The following is a 19105-nucleotide window of genomic DNA, read 5'->3' on the forward strand; positions in this document are numbered from 1 at the left end:
ATATTTGGATTTTTTTTTAAATAAAACTATTTCCTCTCCATTATGCAACATAGTGGTACTGATTGGGGTTGTCTTTGTCTCTCTCCATATAGTCCCTGTCAATGAGAGACTCGATCCTCTTTTTCAAGTCTCCAGGCTGCAAGAAAAGATGGGATTAGTAAAACAGATAATTATATGAATGCAAATATATTTTATTTGAAAAACAAACACACAAAACCAAAAGAGAGGACAGCTAAAGACCACATAAGAACATGAACCACAGTGAACAGCTAAACAGAATTTCCTACTGATCCTTTAGCTTTCTGTTCACGCGCTCATTTAGTACTCGCACCTCTGAATTTGATTCAGGCATATTTCACATTTCTTACTCTTACAGACCATCTGAATGGGAAAGTATATTACATATTTTTAGATAATCCTAGGATGGTTTGAAAAACAAAATCAGTTACCTTCACAGGAAATTTCAGTTGATTATACAATTCAGAAACAAGAAGGTTATGACCAAGAGTCTTTCTCATCTTCATTATTCGTACAATAGCAGCATCAATCTGATATTGTCTGTCTTGGAATACTCTTTCAGTCGTGCTAACCTGTTCCTCGACCTAAAGAACAATACAACACCACAAATTATCACCTTTAATTGCTATTATTTTATCCATTACATTTCTAATGAAACAGAACTCATTCTTGTCCAACTTTGAGACAGATGCAGATCTTGCTGCATGCTAATAACTAAGTGACTCTGAAGAGCACTGCTAAAGCAAGCCAGATATAACATTAAGGATAATGGAAAGAAAAAATTGTGTCTTATTTTAAATCTATTTGATAAATCAAACTAATTCATAAGAACTCACTTCAGATTTGTAGAAGAACACAGAAGAATTTGACAGTCCAAATACATCAGGTCTTCAGCATTAAAAATGCTCAACTCTGATTGGACTTTTACAATTTCATTTTAACATGGAAAGACCAAAAGGAAACAACTCAATACTAATTAAAACACATCAGCTGGTGTCAAGAATTGGGATTCAAATAATACAAATATATCCACTACAAAAGAAGGGACAACCGTGACCTTTCCATAACCCCTCCTAACTAAGGAAAGTGACATGGTGACATCTGATTAATGAGTTCAGTATAGTACCAGCACTCTGGTCATACCATGAAAGCTTTTAACATGGTCTGAAACATCTGCAAGATCATATCAATTTAACATAACAGCATTTAGGTATGCAGGCACATGAAGAATGAACCAGAACTGTTTTGATTGCAGTGAGATTTAGCATCTCTATTGCCTCCATCAGTCAGCCTGACTACCAAAAGTGCAGAGATTTTGTCTCTCCGTGTGGGACATGGGTAAACAGTCAACCAGAATGAATGCAAAAATAAATACATACTGTTTCTTTCATCTGGATTTGATTGATCTTTATTCTAAACAACTTATGCTTGAAATCACCATTAAAGATGAATTTGTCTCCATCTTCGACATCCTTGCCCTTTGGATTTTTAATCAATACTCGCGCTTTCCCACAAGCTAAAGACTGCAACGTTCTTCTTAATTCACTGTCCTCTGTGAAGAAGTTCAAAGTACGAGAGAAAACAGAACAAAATGTTAATATGAAAAGTTTTATGCAATTAATCTAGCCATACATTTTAAGAAGTTATTGTTTTTCATGTTATTAACTTATTCCAAGTTAAGTTCTAATTATGCAACAACTTACAGCCTTCAAGCTTGGCCTCACACATATCTCACAGGCAAGTGCTGAGAGCATGCACAGAACTGTACAAGTCAACAATACAGACTCAGATTCATCCCAGCAAAGTTTCTATCCAACAGTAGTATCGAAAAAAACAAAAAACAAAAAACAAAAACAAACAGAAATATGAGCCTGGTTTTATTGCTGTAGTTTTGTTTGGCAATCAGAAGAAAATTATTTGATGACAAACTCAAGACACCTGTTTTATGATTTCATCACTCTTTCTAAACACACACCAGAAAATATAAAGACAAATAATAAACAAACAAAGGAAACAGGAGAGAAGTTTAAGTTGATAGGAAGATGCTTTGTGAGAAGGTACAGCTGACAGCTATTATAGTCACAAACTTCCCCACAACAAAGTAGTGGAAAAAAGGGGGTGAGGAAAATTTTATCTATTAAGATTTAAAGCTAAAAGCATTTGGACAAGTAGATAAAACAAAGTCCAAAACATTCTAGTAATTATATTCTAAAGTCTCATCTCAAGATTTTGCACTACAACAGCCTCTACAGTCTCCCAGAATACTTTTATTGATGATATAAGATTATCACCGAATATGTCAGATCTGAAAAGTCTAAGAATTAAAGATTTTGCAATCTAGTGCTGAAAAGGACGCTGAGGTGCTCGAGCGAGTCCAGAGAAGGGCAATGAAGCTGGCGAGGGGTCTGGAGAACAAGGCTTATGAGGAGCGGCTGAAGGAGCTGGGGTTGTTCAGCCTGGAGAAGAGGAGGCTCAGGGGCAACCTTATCGCACTCCACAGGTACCTGCAAGGAGGCTGTAGCGAGGTGGGGGTTGGTCTATTCTCCCACGTGCCTGGTGACAGGACGAGGGGGAATGGGCTAAAGTTGCACCAAGGGAGGTTTAGGTTGGATATTAGGAAGAACTTCTTGACTGAAAGGGTTGTTAGTCACTGGAATAGGCTGCCCAGGGAAGTGGTTTAGTCACCATCCCTGGAGGTCTTTAAAAGACGTTTAGATGTAGAGCTTAGGGATATGGTTTAGCGGAAGATTTGTTAGCGTTAGGTTGGAGGTTGGACTTGGTGATCTTGGAAGTCTCTTCCAACCCAGACTATTCTGTGATTCTGTAATGCACAGAATAGCTGACTAAAAGATTAACAGTTATTATTTCTAAAATACTGTAGCTTTCCTATTCACACAGGATGACCAGTTCTTTTAAAACTAAACAAAAACCTCCAGCTGTTCTCTTACTACTAATAAAAGCCCAAACTTTAAACCAGTGATTTAATGTATTTATGATGTTGCAAACGTTTTAGGTGTTTCACCTTCAGTAAATACAGACTGATACCCATGCCCAAACACAGCCCACACTACTGTGTAATGATGCTGTTAAAAAACGTATAGTCCCAAGTTTGACCAATTAATACAGATGAGAACAAAGGAGGAGAAATCTTCATGATTTTGGGGGTGGGGGTGAGGATGTTGTAATAGTCCATAAGCCACTTTTCTACTTGGCATGAGGAAAAATGAGTATGACTTTCTCACCCAGAAATGTGTATGTATTTTTTTTTTGTTAAATGGGAATGGAATTTAAAGATACAATACACAAAGTCTGAAACACATGTAGAGACCCTTTACCCAATTATTTTAATGCCCAGGGTTTTTGATACCCAAACAACCATGCACTTTTGTAAGTGCAAGATATTCACAGAACTTGTAATGCTGTAAACACAGCAATGTAGCTAATACAGAAACTGCAAAAATGAATCTGTGATTCTACTGTCCAGACACTTGATATCATACCTCTGTAAAATACATATTCTAGATAACAAGTGTATGAATGGCATATTAAAGAGCTGGACCTCTGGACTGCGCTATCCTGTGGCTGTCCTATCCTGCCAAGTGCAGTAATGAGCACAGATTGCTATGTTTTACCACGTGAAAGTGCTTCCTTAAACAACTGAACATTTTAAGTCACACTGCTGTACTGGTTTCTGCCATACAAACTTTTAATTTCTTTATATTAACTTCAGTATGACTCTTAAGTAAACCAAATATTTATCTGACTGGCCCTATCTTCTGCTGAAGTCTCCAAAGGAGATAGGAAGACATGACTGATAGACCTGAGGAACCAATGTGAAGCAGCTTTCTCAGTAGTTCCAATAGGAGAAGAAAGAGTGCCAAAGCTGCCAAACTGATTTTTATAATACTGGAAAATCCCAAATGATTTATACCTCATTCCAGCACATGATTCATGAGGCTTTATTCTAAGAGGTCCATGGAAAGACATTAAATAAGCAGAATATGGTTTGTGATTACATTTATGATGTTCTCGATTAAAAATCAATGTATGTGCAAGAAATGTGGGCTGACAATCTGAGTTGATCTGAAGTTTTAGTATGACAACTTTAAGATCTGCCATTAATCTTAGACAGCTAACCCTGCTGCAGTTGAGAACAGCTGCATTATATGCTACATGGATTAGATCAAAATGTCTGGCTCTGTTAAATATGACTGCTAATCTCTGCATGTGTTGTTACAGTTATTTCCCTCCTTCACAGATGTGTTCGTATTTAGCAACACTGGTTGTCATCTGATCTCTTAACTGTTCAGGTTGGAGATCCTTTTGTAATGTTTAGAAGTTTCAAATTTGACCTTCCTAAGGAATCAGCATCAAATTCTGTCACATCAGTATTCCTCTTTTTCAGATCATTAATGACTATGTTGAATAATAACACAAGGATCCAAATTAGGAGCTTCCTTTCACTATGAAAGTGACCCATTCATTTCTACTTGTTTTGTCTTCTAATCAATCATTCACCCGTGAGAAGAATTCCCCTCTCAAACCATGAAAACTTATTTAAGAGCTTGTAATGAGCTCCTACCAAAAAAGATTTTAAAACCCAAGTGTACAATTACCGTGCATATGCTTTTGCTGTAACCACCAATGTGCAAAGACTGGTTAACACCTTGTAACAGGGTCTCAACATAAACACACATCAATTAAATAACAACTGCACAAGGCTCTCAACACCCCCCAGGAAGAGTTTGCACATGTAAACACCAAAGCAAAGGAAGTGGCTAGACACAATTCTTTAGAGTAGGGAGGTTCAGCATCCCTGTCAGCACTTGCTTTACGACATAAGAACAGGCACCCTGGGTCAGAAGGTCCATCCAGACCAGCGTCCTGTCTCTGACAGTGCCACCAGCAGGTGTGCATAGGGCAGCATAAGAGAGAAGCTAACACAGGAATGCTCCATGCTTCCCTCCTGCTCCTCCTCTCCTCATCCTACTGCTCCCTGAGTCTCCAATCATTTAGGGCTCAGGGAATTCCTAAGGCAGAGGCAGCTTCCATGTACTGAGGTACCTTTCCATGCACTGCTCTTCCTTGAATTCTGTAAAATTCCAGCTTTTACAACATGTTGTGGTCAAGAGTCTCACAGCTTATCACTGTTGGGCAAAAATCAGGGTACTGCTCAGCAAATGCTGACCTCCCCTCAAAGTAGCAGGGGGCAGGAAGGGTGCAGCGTGAGACCTGCTTCTGAAACCATATCTGGCCATAAGACTTTCCTCTCATTCAGAAGAAGGGAGACTGCTAAATGGGAATGGGACCTCTGTAGAGGAGCTCTGAAAGCCTCGTGTAGGCTGAAATTGGAAGAGATTTTACTTCAGCCATCCTGGCCTCAAGGGCCCTGTGAGCCATGAACTGTTCTCATTCAGGGATTCCTGCACTATCTCCTCATAAGAGAGAGAAACAGACATGACATAACAAAGGTAAATCCCAACTATCCATCAATTCCAGCTGCCTCAAAAATAGTCTATTGAAATCCTTCCTATTGTGCTAGAACATAATGGATTTCCATGCAGCAGATTTTATCTGTTGCTGTAAGGCAGCCAGAATACAAGCGCTGAGGTAAAGTAATACAAGGTGAGAATGCAGGATCTGGATCAGGCTTGTGTGAACTTTTGTTTGTTCTGTAGGCATTGTACTCCGGCCTAATGAGTCTCTGGACCATCCTGATGCTTATTATTCACAATGGCATGCTTTCTTCAGCTCCCTTACCATTAAGGTAACCACCACAGGTGACTCAGCAACCTGAAGATTCAAGTCTGAGAAGCTGGAGTAGCTAGGCTGTGCTGCCTTCTGAATCACAACCTGCTAGACAATAGGGATTCTTGATACCCCATTTTTACAATATTGAATATGTTTATAGTACTTTAGTATGTGGGTGTGTTCAGGTACTTTTTCAGCAATTGTTTTATTGGGTTGATCTCAAGGTTCAACATGCAGAAAGCTACTGGGTATGACCTGCTGGTTGATGAAGAGAGTTCCAAAGAATAAAGAGATGAAAGCGTTAAGTTTTTAATGCCAATAGCTGTAACTATTTCAAGAAAGTGTAAAAACTAGAGAACAAAAAAACAAAACAAAAAAAACCCACACCAAACAAACAAAAACCCTGAGAGGATAGATCCCGCTGGTGGTTAAAAAGAAACTGTTTTCTCTCTCTCTTTTTTTTTTTTCTTCCTGTTGTTGCTCTTTCTATCTTCAGGTTCAACCTGCAGATTGGAACAGCTACAATGTACACTCACTACTGGACACTGCCCTTTTTAACAAATCAGATTTATTGTAAAAAGGGAACTCCTGCAACAGTAATGGAAAAGAGAAGGACAAGGTCTCAGGACAGGTCAACTGCAAATAACCAGAGAATTATAGGAACATTTAGGTTGGAAAAAGACCTCTAAGATCATCTAGTCCAACCTTTTACCTAGCAATCACCGTAATATGACAACATTCTTCAATCATCTTCAAAATATAGTATTTGAAAGCGTGATTAAACAAAAATAATCTGTACATACAGCTAGTCTTCATCACAACTTGAATTTTAAGAATAGCAATAATGTATTTTGTGAAACTGACAGGTTGTTAGTAGTACCATATGCTACACACCTCTTATTATCTACTTTATGAAACATTTTATCTACACCAGGAAGTATGAGCAGTGTATTTTGCTCATCTTTTTTGGCATCGATATACTGTTGGCTCACAAAGTTTGTCCTAATGATCATGACAGATTTCTTAAAATTAGGCCTTTACCTACAGATTGGTAATTGGCAACCACTCAATGAATAAATATATGAATCACAAAGTATTTTTCTTACCTATACCAGTGGCCATTTTAATTTCTTCAAAACTGAATTCATCTCCTTCATTGAACATAAGCAGCACTAATGTCTGGAAGAGTGATACTTGAAATTCTTTCTTTCCCTAAAAAAGAAATATAAAATAATTAGTAATATTCAGACCATATTCTCTCATATCCCTTAAATCTGATAAGTTACAAAAGCTAAACATTCTTTTATTATTATTTCTAGAAGAGAGGTGCATTTTTGTATGCCTGTCAGACAGAAGAACCTACTCAAATGTAGCATTAAAGAAACAGGATATTTAAAAAAAATTTTGCTAATCTAACAGTAGCAATACATCACAAACCAGAAGCTCATTAGAATGAGCTAACATGTCACATCATTTACTTTATTTTCATTACAAATTCTGGCTTTGCTACCACCAATAGCAAGTCTTTTTTATACTTCACCCTGTATTATCAGTAGCCAAATGTTTGTACAAGCAGGCAATGAAAAGGAAAAACTCTTCAGACAGATATACACACTTTTGTCAGTCAACAACAAATCTGTCTTACTGTAACACAATGTCAAAAGCCATAAGTTTCATATTTACAGTGAGTTGGTAAAAGAATTCAAGGTTGTGGGTTTGCCTGTTTTTGTCTTTGCTCTGCTTCAATTAAGCTGCATTATTAGCAACACAAGATAAACACAAGATATTCTGTGAGACAAAACAAAACCACATTAAGAAACAATGTGGTTATTTAAGACTTAAATAATTCAACAAGCATTTAAATTTTAACCAGTCATCACATCACCAACGCCATTCAGTCTGTTTTTGCAGCAATTAAGCATTCTATAAATGTCATCAGTATTTCTAAGATCAAAACAATCCCATATTAAAAATAAGATGCTGTACTATTCCTCTCTTTAATTTCCTGCTTTATTACAACTCCCTTTATTTGAATAAACAGTAATTCCTATCAAATTAATATAAATGACACTGCAAGGTATCACGCTTTTGTCTTCTTTTAGATAGGATGAATTTCAGTTTAATCAGAAAAAAATCTTTGTGTACAAAATAACAATATTGAACTGTGATTGTTCCTCCACCAAACATGTTATTACCTTTATAAAGAAAATACTAAACGTGACTAGATTCCAAATAGTTGACTTAAATTTTACCCCAACAGGCATTAAATACACACTTACTTCCTTAAATTCTGCCTTCAGGACAGCATGCCCTAAAGTGGTTTGCCACTGAAGCTTTCGACCACTGTGTTTTCCTAGATAAAATGTTTTAAATACCTCTTGAAGCTTTATCATCTGCAAAGCAAAGAGATTATTAGTGTTTTAACAGTACAGTGATGTTGGATGATTTCATATTTAATTTCATTGGTTCTTCTCAACAATATTTCATAATAAATGGTTTTGAGAGGGAAAAAAAGCAATCACTATTTCAAAGAGCTAAAATTTGCTCTCAAGTACATTGCTACTAGTGTGTACAAAAGAAATTCTCAATTCAAGTATAGCTTTCAACTTCCCTGATTATTTTTATTTTTAATAAATATGAAATGAAACATCCATAATGGGTTTAAAACCTCTAAAATACTGATTTTGTCCTGGACATTTCATCTGACCAAGAAGTCACAGGACAGGAAGCATACAGCTTGCACCTATACACTGACTACTGCCATCTGCTCACAAGTTTTGTTTTTTTTTTTATTTGCCATATGGAGAGCCAACTCTGATTCCAATGTTTGAATTCCAAGTAATGGGTTCAGATTGGATCCTTCCACAGTAGTCTGCTGTTGAGGAAAAGACGGCACAGGAGCAAATGCACAAATGCTTCCACTGCTCCTGAACTGAACGGGAGCACCACTGCCACCTTTGGCCTCGCAGGGGTTTGCTGCTCTTCAGATCAAGCAAGGTATTGCAGGAAACAGGACTCCAAATGCGTATTTCAACTTAAATAACTACAGGTATGAGCTTTGCAAATCTGTCAACCTGGAAACAATCTTTTTTCAGACAGATGCCCTTTAAATACAGGGTCTAGTTTTATGAGAGACTTTGCAGAGAACAGAGGAAGGATCTTATGGAAAATAAGAGCATGCAGTAACATAGCTATTGGCCGGATCAATATGCCTAACCAATGCAGTTAAAAACTGGCTGATTATGGTGAACTGTTTTAAACTTTTAAGTGCTTGACTGCAATGTTAAATAGGACAGTGATTTTATTTTAATACTAATTTAAGATTAGCGTTATTGAAAAAGTTAAAAAAAAAAAAAAAAGGCAAAACAATCACCTAAAAAAACAGTGGATATTACCCACCATATTCTATTTTTTTGCCATTTTGAAATGAGGAAAAAAACTTAAAATTTCGCAGCAAAACATTAAATGAAGGGCATTAGTTCACCCTATGATAGCGATTATGATACCGTTATATAATCTTCATTCAGAAGGAGAATTCAAACACTAACCTCTGAATTCAAGTGGACTTCCATAGGTGTATAAGTTGGCCAATATCCCATAGTTAATATATTTACTGTCAGGTCTATATTTCCTGGGTCGCTTTGGTTCTGCATATACTAAGATACAAGAGACAAAAAACATCGAAGTATACTGTTTGCATGCTAAATTAGAAAAATGTAGATACTTAATTTGAATTAGAAATTTAAAGTAAAAAGAGAATGACAAATTCCTACAGGTCACATCCTTAATTACACATGCTCTACCAAGATTTTGAATTTCATGTCTAGTTAATGCCCCACTAACAACCTATTTCAAACACAGCAAGTGACTGCAAGTAAAAAGAAAATAACAACATTCATTGAAGTACCCTAGACGACTGTCTGTATGAGGTATCAAGGTCAAAAACTTTAACCACATGCAAAAAAAAAAAAAAAAAAAAAAGGCAAACCAGAAGCTTTTGATCAGAAGCCAGGGCAACAATTTTAAGATCAGAGTGATTCCTTAGGACTTCAACATGTCTATGAGACAACACATTTTCTTATAACTTCAGCATAGCAGCAGTCCAATCTGGCTGCAAACTCTGGGATAGAAAAAAAAAAGCAAACTACAGTATTTTATTAGCGGAGTAGCTGTTCTGGGTCAGATGTCTAACTCAGAACTCTATCTTCAGTAAGGCCCCAGAAAAGGTAACTAGCAGAGGCCTAACATCAAGGCAAGCGTACACACTATTCCCTCAGTCACCAACAGTTTAGTTTGGAAGTTCAGGGGCTGAGATATAAATGATTTCTATGCATTGTAGCAAGCTTCAGGGAGTTTCTCTGGCTTATTCACAAAGAATTAGAGCAGCAGTAGTTTCCGGAATGAAGGAATAGGGACTTTAAAAGATATCAACCAAATAAGTTACTATATGGTATTTAGACTTTTTCACTTTAAAAAGAATCCAATAAAAAAAGATTATATCTTAATAGATATAGAACAAACAAATTCTGCTTTATAAATGGATCTATAAAGAGAGTTTGTTACTATGATTAGGACCTGCTCAAAAGCTGTTTCATTTTAGCTTAATCCAAGGTATAACACAATTAAGTGCTTCCCCATCATTGTTGAAATTCAGCACGCAAACATAATCTGAATGTACCTGCTTAAACTGAACCATGACATCTTTTGACAGTTCCATGTCCTTGAACATGCCCTCCAGTTTGCTGGTAAAAGCAGCCCCACATTCTGTCACACAAATTAAAGCAAAAGATCCCACAATTACAAACAAGCACAGAACAAACAAAAGGTTTAACCGGAGACAGTTGAGCCAGACTGGCCAGGGTCTAGAGCACCCACATGTTAAGTACATGTTCTGTTCCTACACAGCTATATTAAATAAATCAGTCAAATATCTGAGAGGTCAGCCCAATAGTTCTTGCTGAGCACAATGAAAGCTGTGATATGCTCAGCTTGTTACTTTTTAAAGTATGAGACAATATGGGTTCAAATTTCCAAATAAAGTAATGAAAAAATTAAACACATCTTAAGATGCCTACCATGTTTAAGCTTTGACAACATGGACTTCTCAGCATCTACTGATGCACTTTTTCCAACCAGCAGTCTTTTTGCCAAGTCCTTCTTATAGAATGCCTCAAATACATCTTTACCTGTATGGAAATGGAAGCAAAACGTGCATGAAATCATATATTCTATTTGTACCATGGCACTTCAGGTTTGTGACACAAGCCTCTCTCACGACATGTTGATCAGCAGATCAATATTCACTGTGCAACAGCAAAAAAAACCATGTAGACAATAAGTTCTTATTATATTTGAATTGTTCTCTTGACACACACATATATATATATTTAAATTTACTCCAGCTCTTTGGTGTCTACCCAGAGACCATAAAAGGTCTCTAACTCAACAATCTCCAAAGAAAATGTTTGTCCTCCCTGTTGCGTTTAATGTGCTCCTTCCAATGGAAGGAAACTTGAATTTAAGACTAATTCTAGTGGAAACTCATGCTAAAAAAAAATCTCTTACACTCAGAGGAATAAAGTTCAGCTAGTAGCTAGAAAAGCATTTTAAAGAAAAGCATTTTAAATTGCATTAACTTTAAACAGATATTTCTTACCATGAATAAATCTAAATATGATCATAATTTTGTCAAGGATTCTTTCCAACTCTTCATCTGTCGCTTCTTTATTACCAGCTCTTAACTTGGAATCCACATATTTTGCTATAAATAAAACATTTTAACAGTTTAATTAAAAATAAAAATCTAAAATCACCAACTTCAGTGTTTCCCACTTGAAATATTACCATATATTAAAAATACAGGATAAGTGGTAAACTTTCTATTTTCTGTTCTCGCTATGTTCAGGGGAATGATAGAGCACTTATTGTACTACTGCCATAATGGAAAAGTATCACAAGAAGGAATCACCCAAGGGAAAAACAAAGGAATAGAATAAAATCATTAAAATTAATGCATTAGAAGTTCCCACATTCTGTGTTATATTCACTGCAAACACATTACTTGTTGAAAGCCAATGCTTTGGAAGTGTATAATGCATATGAATGTATTTATGAGAAACAGAAACAAACAACACAAAGAGGACTATAGTTTTGTAACTTTCAGCAGGCTCCTCTTGCTCCTTGCTATGAACATATGAAAAATTAAGCAGAAGCAATACTTTCAAGTTAGTAGCTTCAGAATGACAAAAATAATGTTAAGCCGTGAATTTAGCTAAGTACTGATTAAGCCACGTTAGTATTCCTATACAATCTTCTACTGGGGCAAGATGGAAACCATTGCAATAGCTGAAACAACACAATCCACAAAGAACAGCAGGCTGTATCGTGGCTTTAACCTGTTGTGTGATTTGTCCTACATCAGGTTTGTTTTAGGATGAAGCCACAAAACATGGTGAAGAGAGTCAAAAGAGGGAAAAAAACTAGGAGCAGGATCTTCTCTTGGTGTAAATGCCATAGTTCCACTAGCTGCAGGCAAGGCACAGCCTGAACAGCTTTTGCCAGATCAGGGGTAATTCCACTAAAGGACTTTTAAGATAGTTTATATTATTTTTCCCTTAATGAGATCTAGTTCCCTCTTCGAGGTACTGATTATTTTTTTCCTCCTTATATCTGAAAGCTTCAAAATTGTTCTCCCAACTTCAGCCTTCCATTCTGATGGACAGTGCTTACTCCTTTCTGAGAGATCTGTAACATTCAAAGAGCTTGTCTACTACCAGTCAAAAATAGTTCATTTTTTCTGCTACGGCTGCTCTTCCCCCAGCCCCTCGCACCACTCGTAGGATTCACATTACGTTCTCTGAGCAAGTGTTAGCACCAGTCACAGGGCAGTAAGCAGAGCACAGAACAGCAGAGGTTGACATGCTCCTTTGGGACGCTGCACACACCTACCAAACACACCCGCGCTTTCGGTCCCGCCGTGCTCCCAGGTTAACCTTTGCCTAGCACCCCCAGAGCAAGTCTCCTAAAAGCAGGACGCGTACTGCTATTACACTAGCACACTCAGCAGCAGCATCTCATCATGCTTTCTACAGACTTTGGAAATATTTTACAGAAAAATATTTGTGTACCTATCAATTCTGCAGGCTTATTTGGTCTCTTGTTGATAAATGTTTCAAAGGACTCCTTCATCAAGTTTATAAATTTTTCATTTTTCTGAAAGCACACTTCTATGATATGGTCCACTTTATCCTTAAAATCTAGTAGCTCTTGCACCATATCCTTGTCCTTTTCAGGATTAACCACTATTGTTGTCCCAAAGTTCTGCAAAACAAACACTTTTGATAATAAAATACTTTAGACTACTACCTATCTCCCCCAACAGACACATTCACGCTTATAAAATTTATCATTAGAAAGAATAAAAATCTTACAGAGCTACTTAAGTGACTTCAAGTTTTCAGAAAATGAGATGCATTAAAATTTAAAATAAAAACCCAGACACACATTAATGGATTTCAAACATCAGCGTTTGACTTAAAGATTATATACATTTAAGACAGAAGCTAAACAAAAATACAAAGTAGACATGACTGTATGATGTACAAGTTCACAGTTAAATACAGAACTACATGATTCATGTAAAAGAAATTATATGGAAACTGCCTCAGAAATGTTAAGTGTAATGGAAAGCTTTGCACCATTCTGCTGAAATCCACTACGGAGCTCTACTGACAGGAACAGGTGGCTGAAATACAACTACTGCTCATCACTCCAAGATTTCTCTCTCAGCGAGGGCTACAGAACCAAAAAATCCAGCTGATGTGCAACAAAACTGATTTTTCCAATTTTCAAGACACAAACTTGGCTTTCTTTTCTTGTTCATCTACTATCCTAACATTAGGGCTATAACACCATTTGTCCACCAAACCAAAATGTCCCATAAGGGAAGACTTGAACCAATCAGACAATTTACAACTGCTTAATAACACCAATCACTGCCCCAGACAGAACGACCAGTTTTCCACCATGGGAAAGAGCACTATCTGCACAGTAACAGTGGAATACTATTTAAACAGTTTATTTACATCAACTAAAGTACATTAACCACAACAGTTAAGCAAAGATGGGAAAATCCCTCTCAAACCTCAGAATTTCCACCTGAATACCTAATGATCCACTGCAAGCCTTCTCCAAGATCTTTCTCAAGAACCATTTCCAAGTGAATCAAGAGAAACATGAGGCTGCCAAGCGTCCTTAGACTCAATTATGTACATCTTGCACTGAATACAATTTCCCTTTCATTAACACAGCATCCAGATCTGTCTCCACCAGTTATGTTCATAATTTGCCATTCCACAAATGGCAAGCTGAGCTACAGAGAGCTAAGTGGCATGCCTGAAATCATAAAAAGGTGACTACAGCAGAGCACAGATCTTCCCCCCAGTACTCTGTCCCTACGTGCTTTTTCTTTCTCACAAGACAGAATTTAAGTTCTTGAAGCCTCACTTTAATGAAATCTGTCACACAGAAGGTTGTAAAGAAAAAGAATATAGCGACTTGATAGAAAGTGCAGATTTCCGAGCACATAAAAAAGGTTCTTAAAAATGAGGCCATTAAAGGTCTGATTGTGTGAGACATAAGGCATGATAAGCCAACTAAGCAACTTGCTGCTGAAGGTGAGGGCCTGCTCCTCCTTTCCATAAGTTCCTACCTGTCCTGAACTACTCCTTTCCTTGGGCCAGCACCAGCACCGTTCTGTGAGCCTCTTTAAGCTCACTAAACCCAGCATAACCCTGACTTTGTCCATGTATCATATTAAAACACATCACAAAAAAAAATAAAAAATCTACAGAGCAGCAGGCCATGCAAGTGATAAGACAGGAGTGAGGAAGATCTGGGAGCCAAGGCAAGCTGTTTGTTGGCCCAGATGACCACAGATCCACAGGGTGGACATAGAAATACTGGACAACACCCTGCTGAGCAAACTGCATCTCAATTTTGGGGTCGGAGGGGAGACACTGCCCTTCGCCTGTGTGCCGCATACAACTCCAGATATGGGTACACAGAAAAGTCACTTCCTATTAACTGATGTCATGCACTTAGCCCTGAAGGTAGAGACAGCCATGGGTGATTCAGGGGAGAACTAGCACATTGGGAATTACCAACTCCAGAGAGAAGTATTTTCTGTGAAGCTTTGCTGCCTTCATCTTGCAAGAGCACCAGAGTGCAAGTTCTCTGGGGCAGCGTACTACCTGCATATTATGCCTAACTAAACAAACCAGATACCCCACTTGGATAATGGATTATTTTCAAAAAGAGCATTCCTTTCAGAATAGCTTGAGCTATTGAATCTTAATGCAGTTGGTTACATGAAGCACTGCTAATTTGCTGTAGAGCAGCTGCATTATGGTGTTACATTGGTTTTCCAGGTATGTAAAATAATTGGGTGTATTTGTACCAGAACTCAACATTGATTACAATCCAGCATATTCTAAATAGATGCTCATAGGGCTCTATTTAAAAGTAAACCAAAATAACTTCTTGCATATTGTTCAAACCTATATTGAAAGCAATTTCCAAGCAGCTAGGAATTCAAAATCAAAACTTAAGCGTTGCTGTTTCTCACCATGTGATCATTACTGGGGATCAACGTATCATCAAGCATCAACGTATTTGCTTAAAACAGAACTTTTATGTATAAACCTAGACAACACGTTCTTCTTGTTTCTAAAAGAAAAAATCTATGATAACATCATAAATTTTGAGAGTATCAACAGATCTTTGAAATACCTTGATGTATTCACTCCAGTGTTGCAAAAGGATCTGCTGCCCCCCTTTTACCCGGCTGAACAGCTGATATGTCTGGGTCAAGTCTGATATTCTGTTTTCATCAAGCAGGTTATCAAGTCCTAAAAAAATAAAATTAGAAATACAAGCAAATTAGAAGGGAGATGCATAAACACAATTAGGAATACATCAGAAAACCAAAAATCTCTATGAGGTATACCAAAAGACAAGACCCTGTAGTATGCTTAAGAACGAACTTTTAAAGACTAGAATTTCTGAAAGCAAGTGTTATGCTCAGTGTTTAACGTGCCTCCTTGTTTAAATTGGCTGAAATGATTTATGTTATGACCCTATAAAACTAAGTCAGCTGAAGTACTTTCCCAACAAGGTGTTGACTCTAAGCCTTTTGCAGAATGTTTATGAAAAGTACTTCATTTTAAGTGCAGTTTTATTGAAAGAACTCATAGAAGAACCTCCAAAGAATGTCAAAAACAGTAAGCCAAGTACACTGTCCCAAATTCAAAGACATATACTTTGCAAGATTCTTTTTTTCTGTAGTGTCGTGAGCCACGTTTTTAGATTATGAATGTGCATACACCGTTTATGCTCATACTGATGTAATAACACATGATTACAAATTCCTTCCAGGCAACATTTCCCTTTTATCAATTCACCCAAGGTGAGACTAGGCCTTGGACTAATGAATAAAGAAAAAGACAAGGCTAAATGTAACACTTTTAACAGCTAGATACACATTTTAACTTTTGAGAACGTGTGAATTTAGTCCCAATGTAATCACAGATACATCGTCTGGTGTCAGTGACAAGCGCCTTTGGTAAAATGCAAAGGTAACATCAAAGATTTATGCCACTGTTCAAAATCCAGAAAGCTTGATTTTACACAAGCTGACAATTCCCATCAGTGAGCTGACATTGTACAACTGTTCTACTTCATGTACCAAATTACTTATTTACTTCCAATTTTTAAACGGTATTAGATTACAAAGGATTTTCAAGCACTACTTGACTACATGACTCCACTTTCTACTTTCTTCTTCACCTTAGAATACTTCAATTTTAACTTCCTTACACGTTCAGAAAGGCAAGCAGTATTCAAGAATGTCAAGTAAGCTTTTGCCCACCAGAAGAATTAACATACTTCAGAAGTATGTACGACAACAGATTACAAAGTCTCGAATACACGTTACTGATGTTCTTTTGAACACTGAAATTAGAAAGTGCCCATTCCATCATATCCAAGCATCACTTCCTACTCATTTAAGGAGACCAATAAATACACTAACTGCTTTGCGATAACCTAGCTGATAAAGTTCAACCCTTCTTTTTCCTCCGGCATATAAACTGTGCGACGGAAACAAGCATTTTGTCATATACTTGATAAATGAAAAAAGACATTTAGGTAAGTCCTCTGACACAAGGCTTCACACAGCTTCCAGAAAGCACTGTCACAGCCTTGAAAAATTCTATTGTATTCACAATGAAAAAAACATTATCTATTCAATGGAAGTTGTAATAATACAAGAAAATAATACAAGAAAATACCCTGCATTGGTAAGATTTTTTCCTGTATCAAACTGACTACATCATATACCTTCTCTCTTAAGGAACAAAACCTACAAAAGGCAGTATCATCTACTTGCACTGAATACTAGGATGTTATAAGTGGATTACAATGTGCTCTGGATCAAATGAATGCAGAAAGGTATGTAAGCTAAGTGATGTTAGACTTTCTTCTTTTTTTTTTCCTTTAAATGTACACACAGAATGTAAAAATAATCCAACAATATTACAAGTCCCAAAATACAGTAAGTAGAAAAATGTACAATTCTCTCCATATTTACATGGAAACTGCATATACATTATAAGCCAAAAAAGAGTGCAGATTAAAACAAGCACACATTTTCTGACTATGCCAACTGATAAACAAATATGTCATTGGAAAAGTGACTTGAAAATAATATTTGAATTAAATAAAAGCAAAGTTAGCATGTATAAACAAAAATATTAGTTATTCTTACCTTCTATTTATGATAAGCTTAAGAATAACTAAGATGGAATAACCATGCTTATTTTTGGAAGTGTAATGAAAACAATGAAATCACCTATTCCCAAAGCAGTTCTGTGAAAACTCTGAGCATGCATCTATCTTTAGAAAGGGGACAAAGAAAGAAGTGAAAGGAGTTTGAAAAACAATCCAAAAGTATTAACAAACACGGATGTGATGGAGCTTGAAGATAACAGAATAAAAGTTTTGCAGAAGTAAAAGAATACAGAAAAGAATAAAGAAAACTGCTAGAAGATCTAAGCCTAAAAGACAGTTAGTGCAAGGAAAGGATTATTTAAAGTAATAAAAGATCAGACCAAACCCAGGAATTCAGTGAAAAAAGGCAAAGATTAAAAGTTAAGAGGAACAAAGAAATGGCAATTTGAAGATTGGTATCTGAATAGGGAGTTAAGAAGACTGCAGTGTGGAATTGCCAGACAGAAGGCAAAATACAGAAAAAAGTACATGAAGTACATCACCTATGAGTGTTGTCAGCTCTAATAGTTCACGATTCTTTGACTGTATAATTACAAGGAAACGTGAAGCTATTGCACTTGAGCTGTGTAGTCATCATATAAAAGAAACTACAACAGTAAATGCAGCTTTCACTTAGAAGATTATAAGTTACAGAAAATCAGCAGTTCCAAAGGTTTAATTCCTAAGCTCCAAGTCAAAGGGGACTTAGAGAGTTTATCAAGATTTACAGATATGGAGTTACATTTTAGACATTTGTTTTCTCATGGAGGATCTACTTGTCACAGTGGGTGTGACAGTTCTACTGAATTGGCTTTCTGTGTCTATGGAAGTATTTTCCACAGCTATCATTTCTCATGAAATAAAAGATGTGGATTCTAAAGTTATGCAGAGTATAAGAATCTGTTGTTTATCAGAGAATGCATTAATTTTTTTACAAAATACCTTTTTGCAAAATAGCTGTTAAGTGTTCTCCTAGTAGCTGTTTCTCCACACAAGCAATCAGTGGTTTCCTAAACAAGGCAAGAAAGATATATTAGAAGTACTACAGCATAAGGGTATTGCATCCTATCAGTATTTTTGTGAGTAGTTTACAATATCATACAAGTATCAACCATTTTCTACTTAAAAAAGGCTACAAATTAAGAAAAAAAAATCTCACGTGTGATGTAAGAAAAAAAACAATGAACCATATATGCAACTAAAAACGAAATTCAGTTTTGAATAATAAAAACAAGCTATAAGACAGTAGAGAGAAGTTTAGATATCAAAAAATCTGTATTAACAAAATCTGCAAAAAGTTAATTTGACATTTTTCTTGAAAACAAATAAAGCTTCCAAAGGTTTGCACGCCAAAACAACATGATACAACATATACTTGTGATGTTCAAAACTGAAAATTTTCTATCCAACTGTATTAGGCAGCCAAATAAATAGAGCTAGAATAACAATACTCCTCAAATTTGTAAATCATTTAAAATTCATCTTTGAAGTTTTCCATGCTTTTTACTAT

At 36.5% G+C, this 19105-nt stretch overlaps 1 protein-coding gene across 1 annotated transcript in view; it reads right to left on the minus strand.

Annotated features, from left to right (window-relative positions):
- CUL4A (cullin 4A) overlaps positions 1 to 19105 on the minus strand; it is a 35426-nt gene continuing 16321 nt past the window's right edge. Inside the window, exons 9-20 of the mRNA XM_035317718.1 lie at positions 18538 to 18605; positions 15559 to 15677; positions 12897 to 13089; positions 11426 to 11530; positions 10845 to 10955; positions 10448 to 10533; positions 9318 to 9425; positions 8049 to 8162; positions 6876 to 6981; positions 1398 to 1570; positions 450 to 602; positions 1 to 136 (exon numbers count right to left, since the gene is read on the minus strand). Coding sequence (XP_035173609.1) covers positions 41 to 136; positions 450 to 602; positions 1398 to 1570; positions 6876 to 6981; positions 8049 to 8162; positions 9318 to 9425; positions 10448 to 10533; positions 10845 to 10955; positions 11426 to 11530; positions 12897 to 13089; positions 15559 to 15677; positions 18538 to 18605 — 1432 coding nt within the window. The 3' untranslated portion in view covers positions 1 to 40. The remainder of the gene's footprint in view (positions 137 to 449; positions 603 to 1397; positions 1571 to 6875; positions 6982 to 8048; positions 8163 to 9317; positions 9426 to 10447; positions 10534 to 10844; positions 10956 to 11425; positions 11531 to 12896; positions 13090 to 15558; positions 15678 to 18537; positions 18606 to 19105) is intronic.

This window comes from Oxyura jamaicensis, chromosome 1, assembly GCF_011077185.1.
Source record: "Oxyura jamaicensis isolate SHBP4307 breed ruddy duck chromosome 1, BPBGC_Ojam_1.0, whole genome shotgun sequence".
NCBI lineage: Eukaryota > Metazoa > Chordata > Aves > Anseriformes > Anatidae > Oxyura > Oxyura jamaicensis.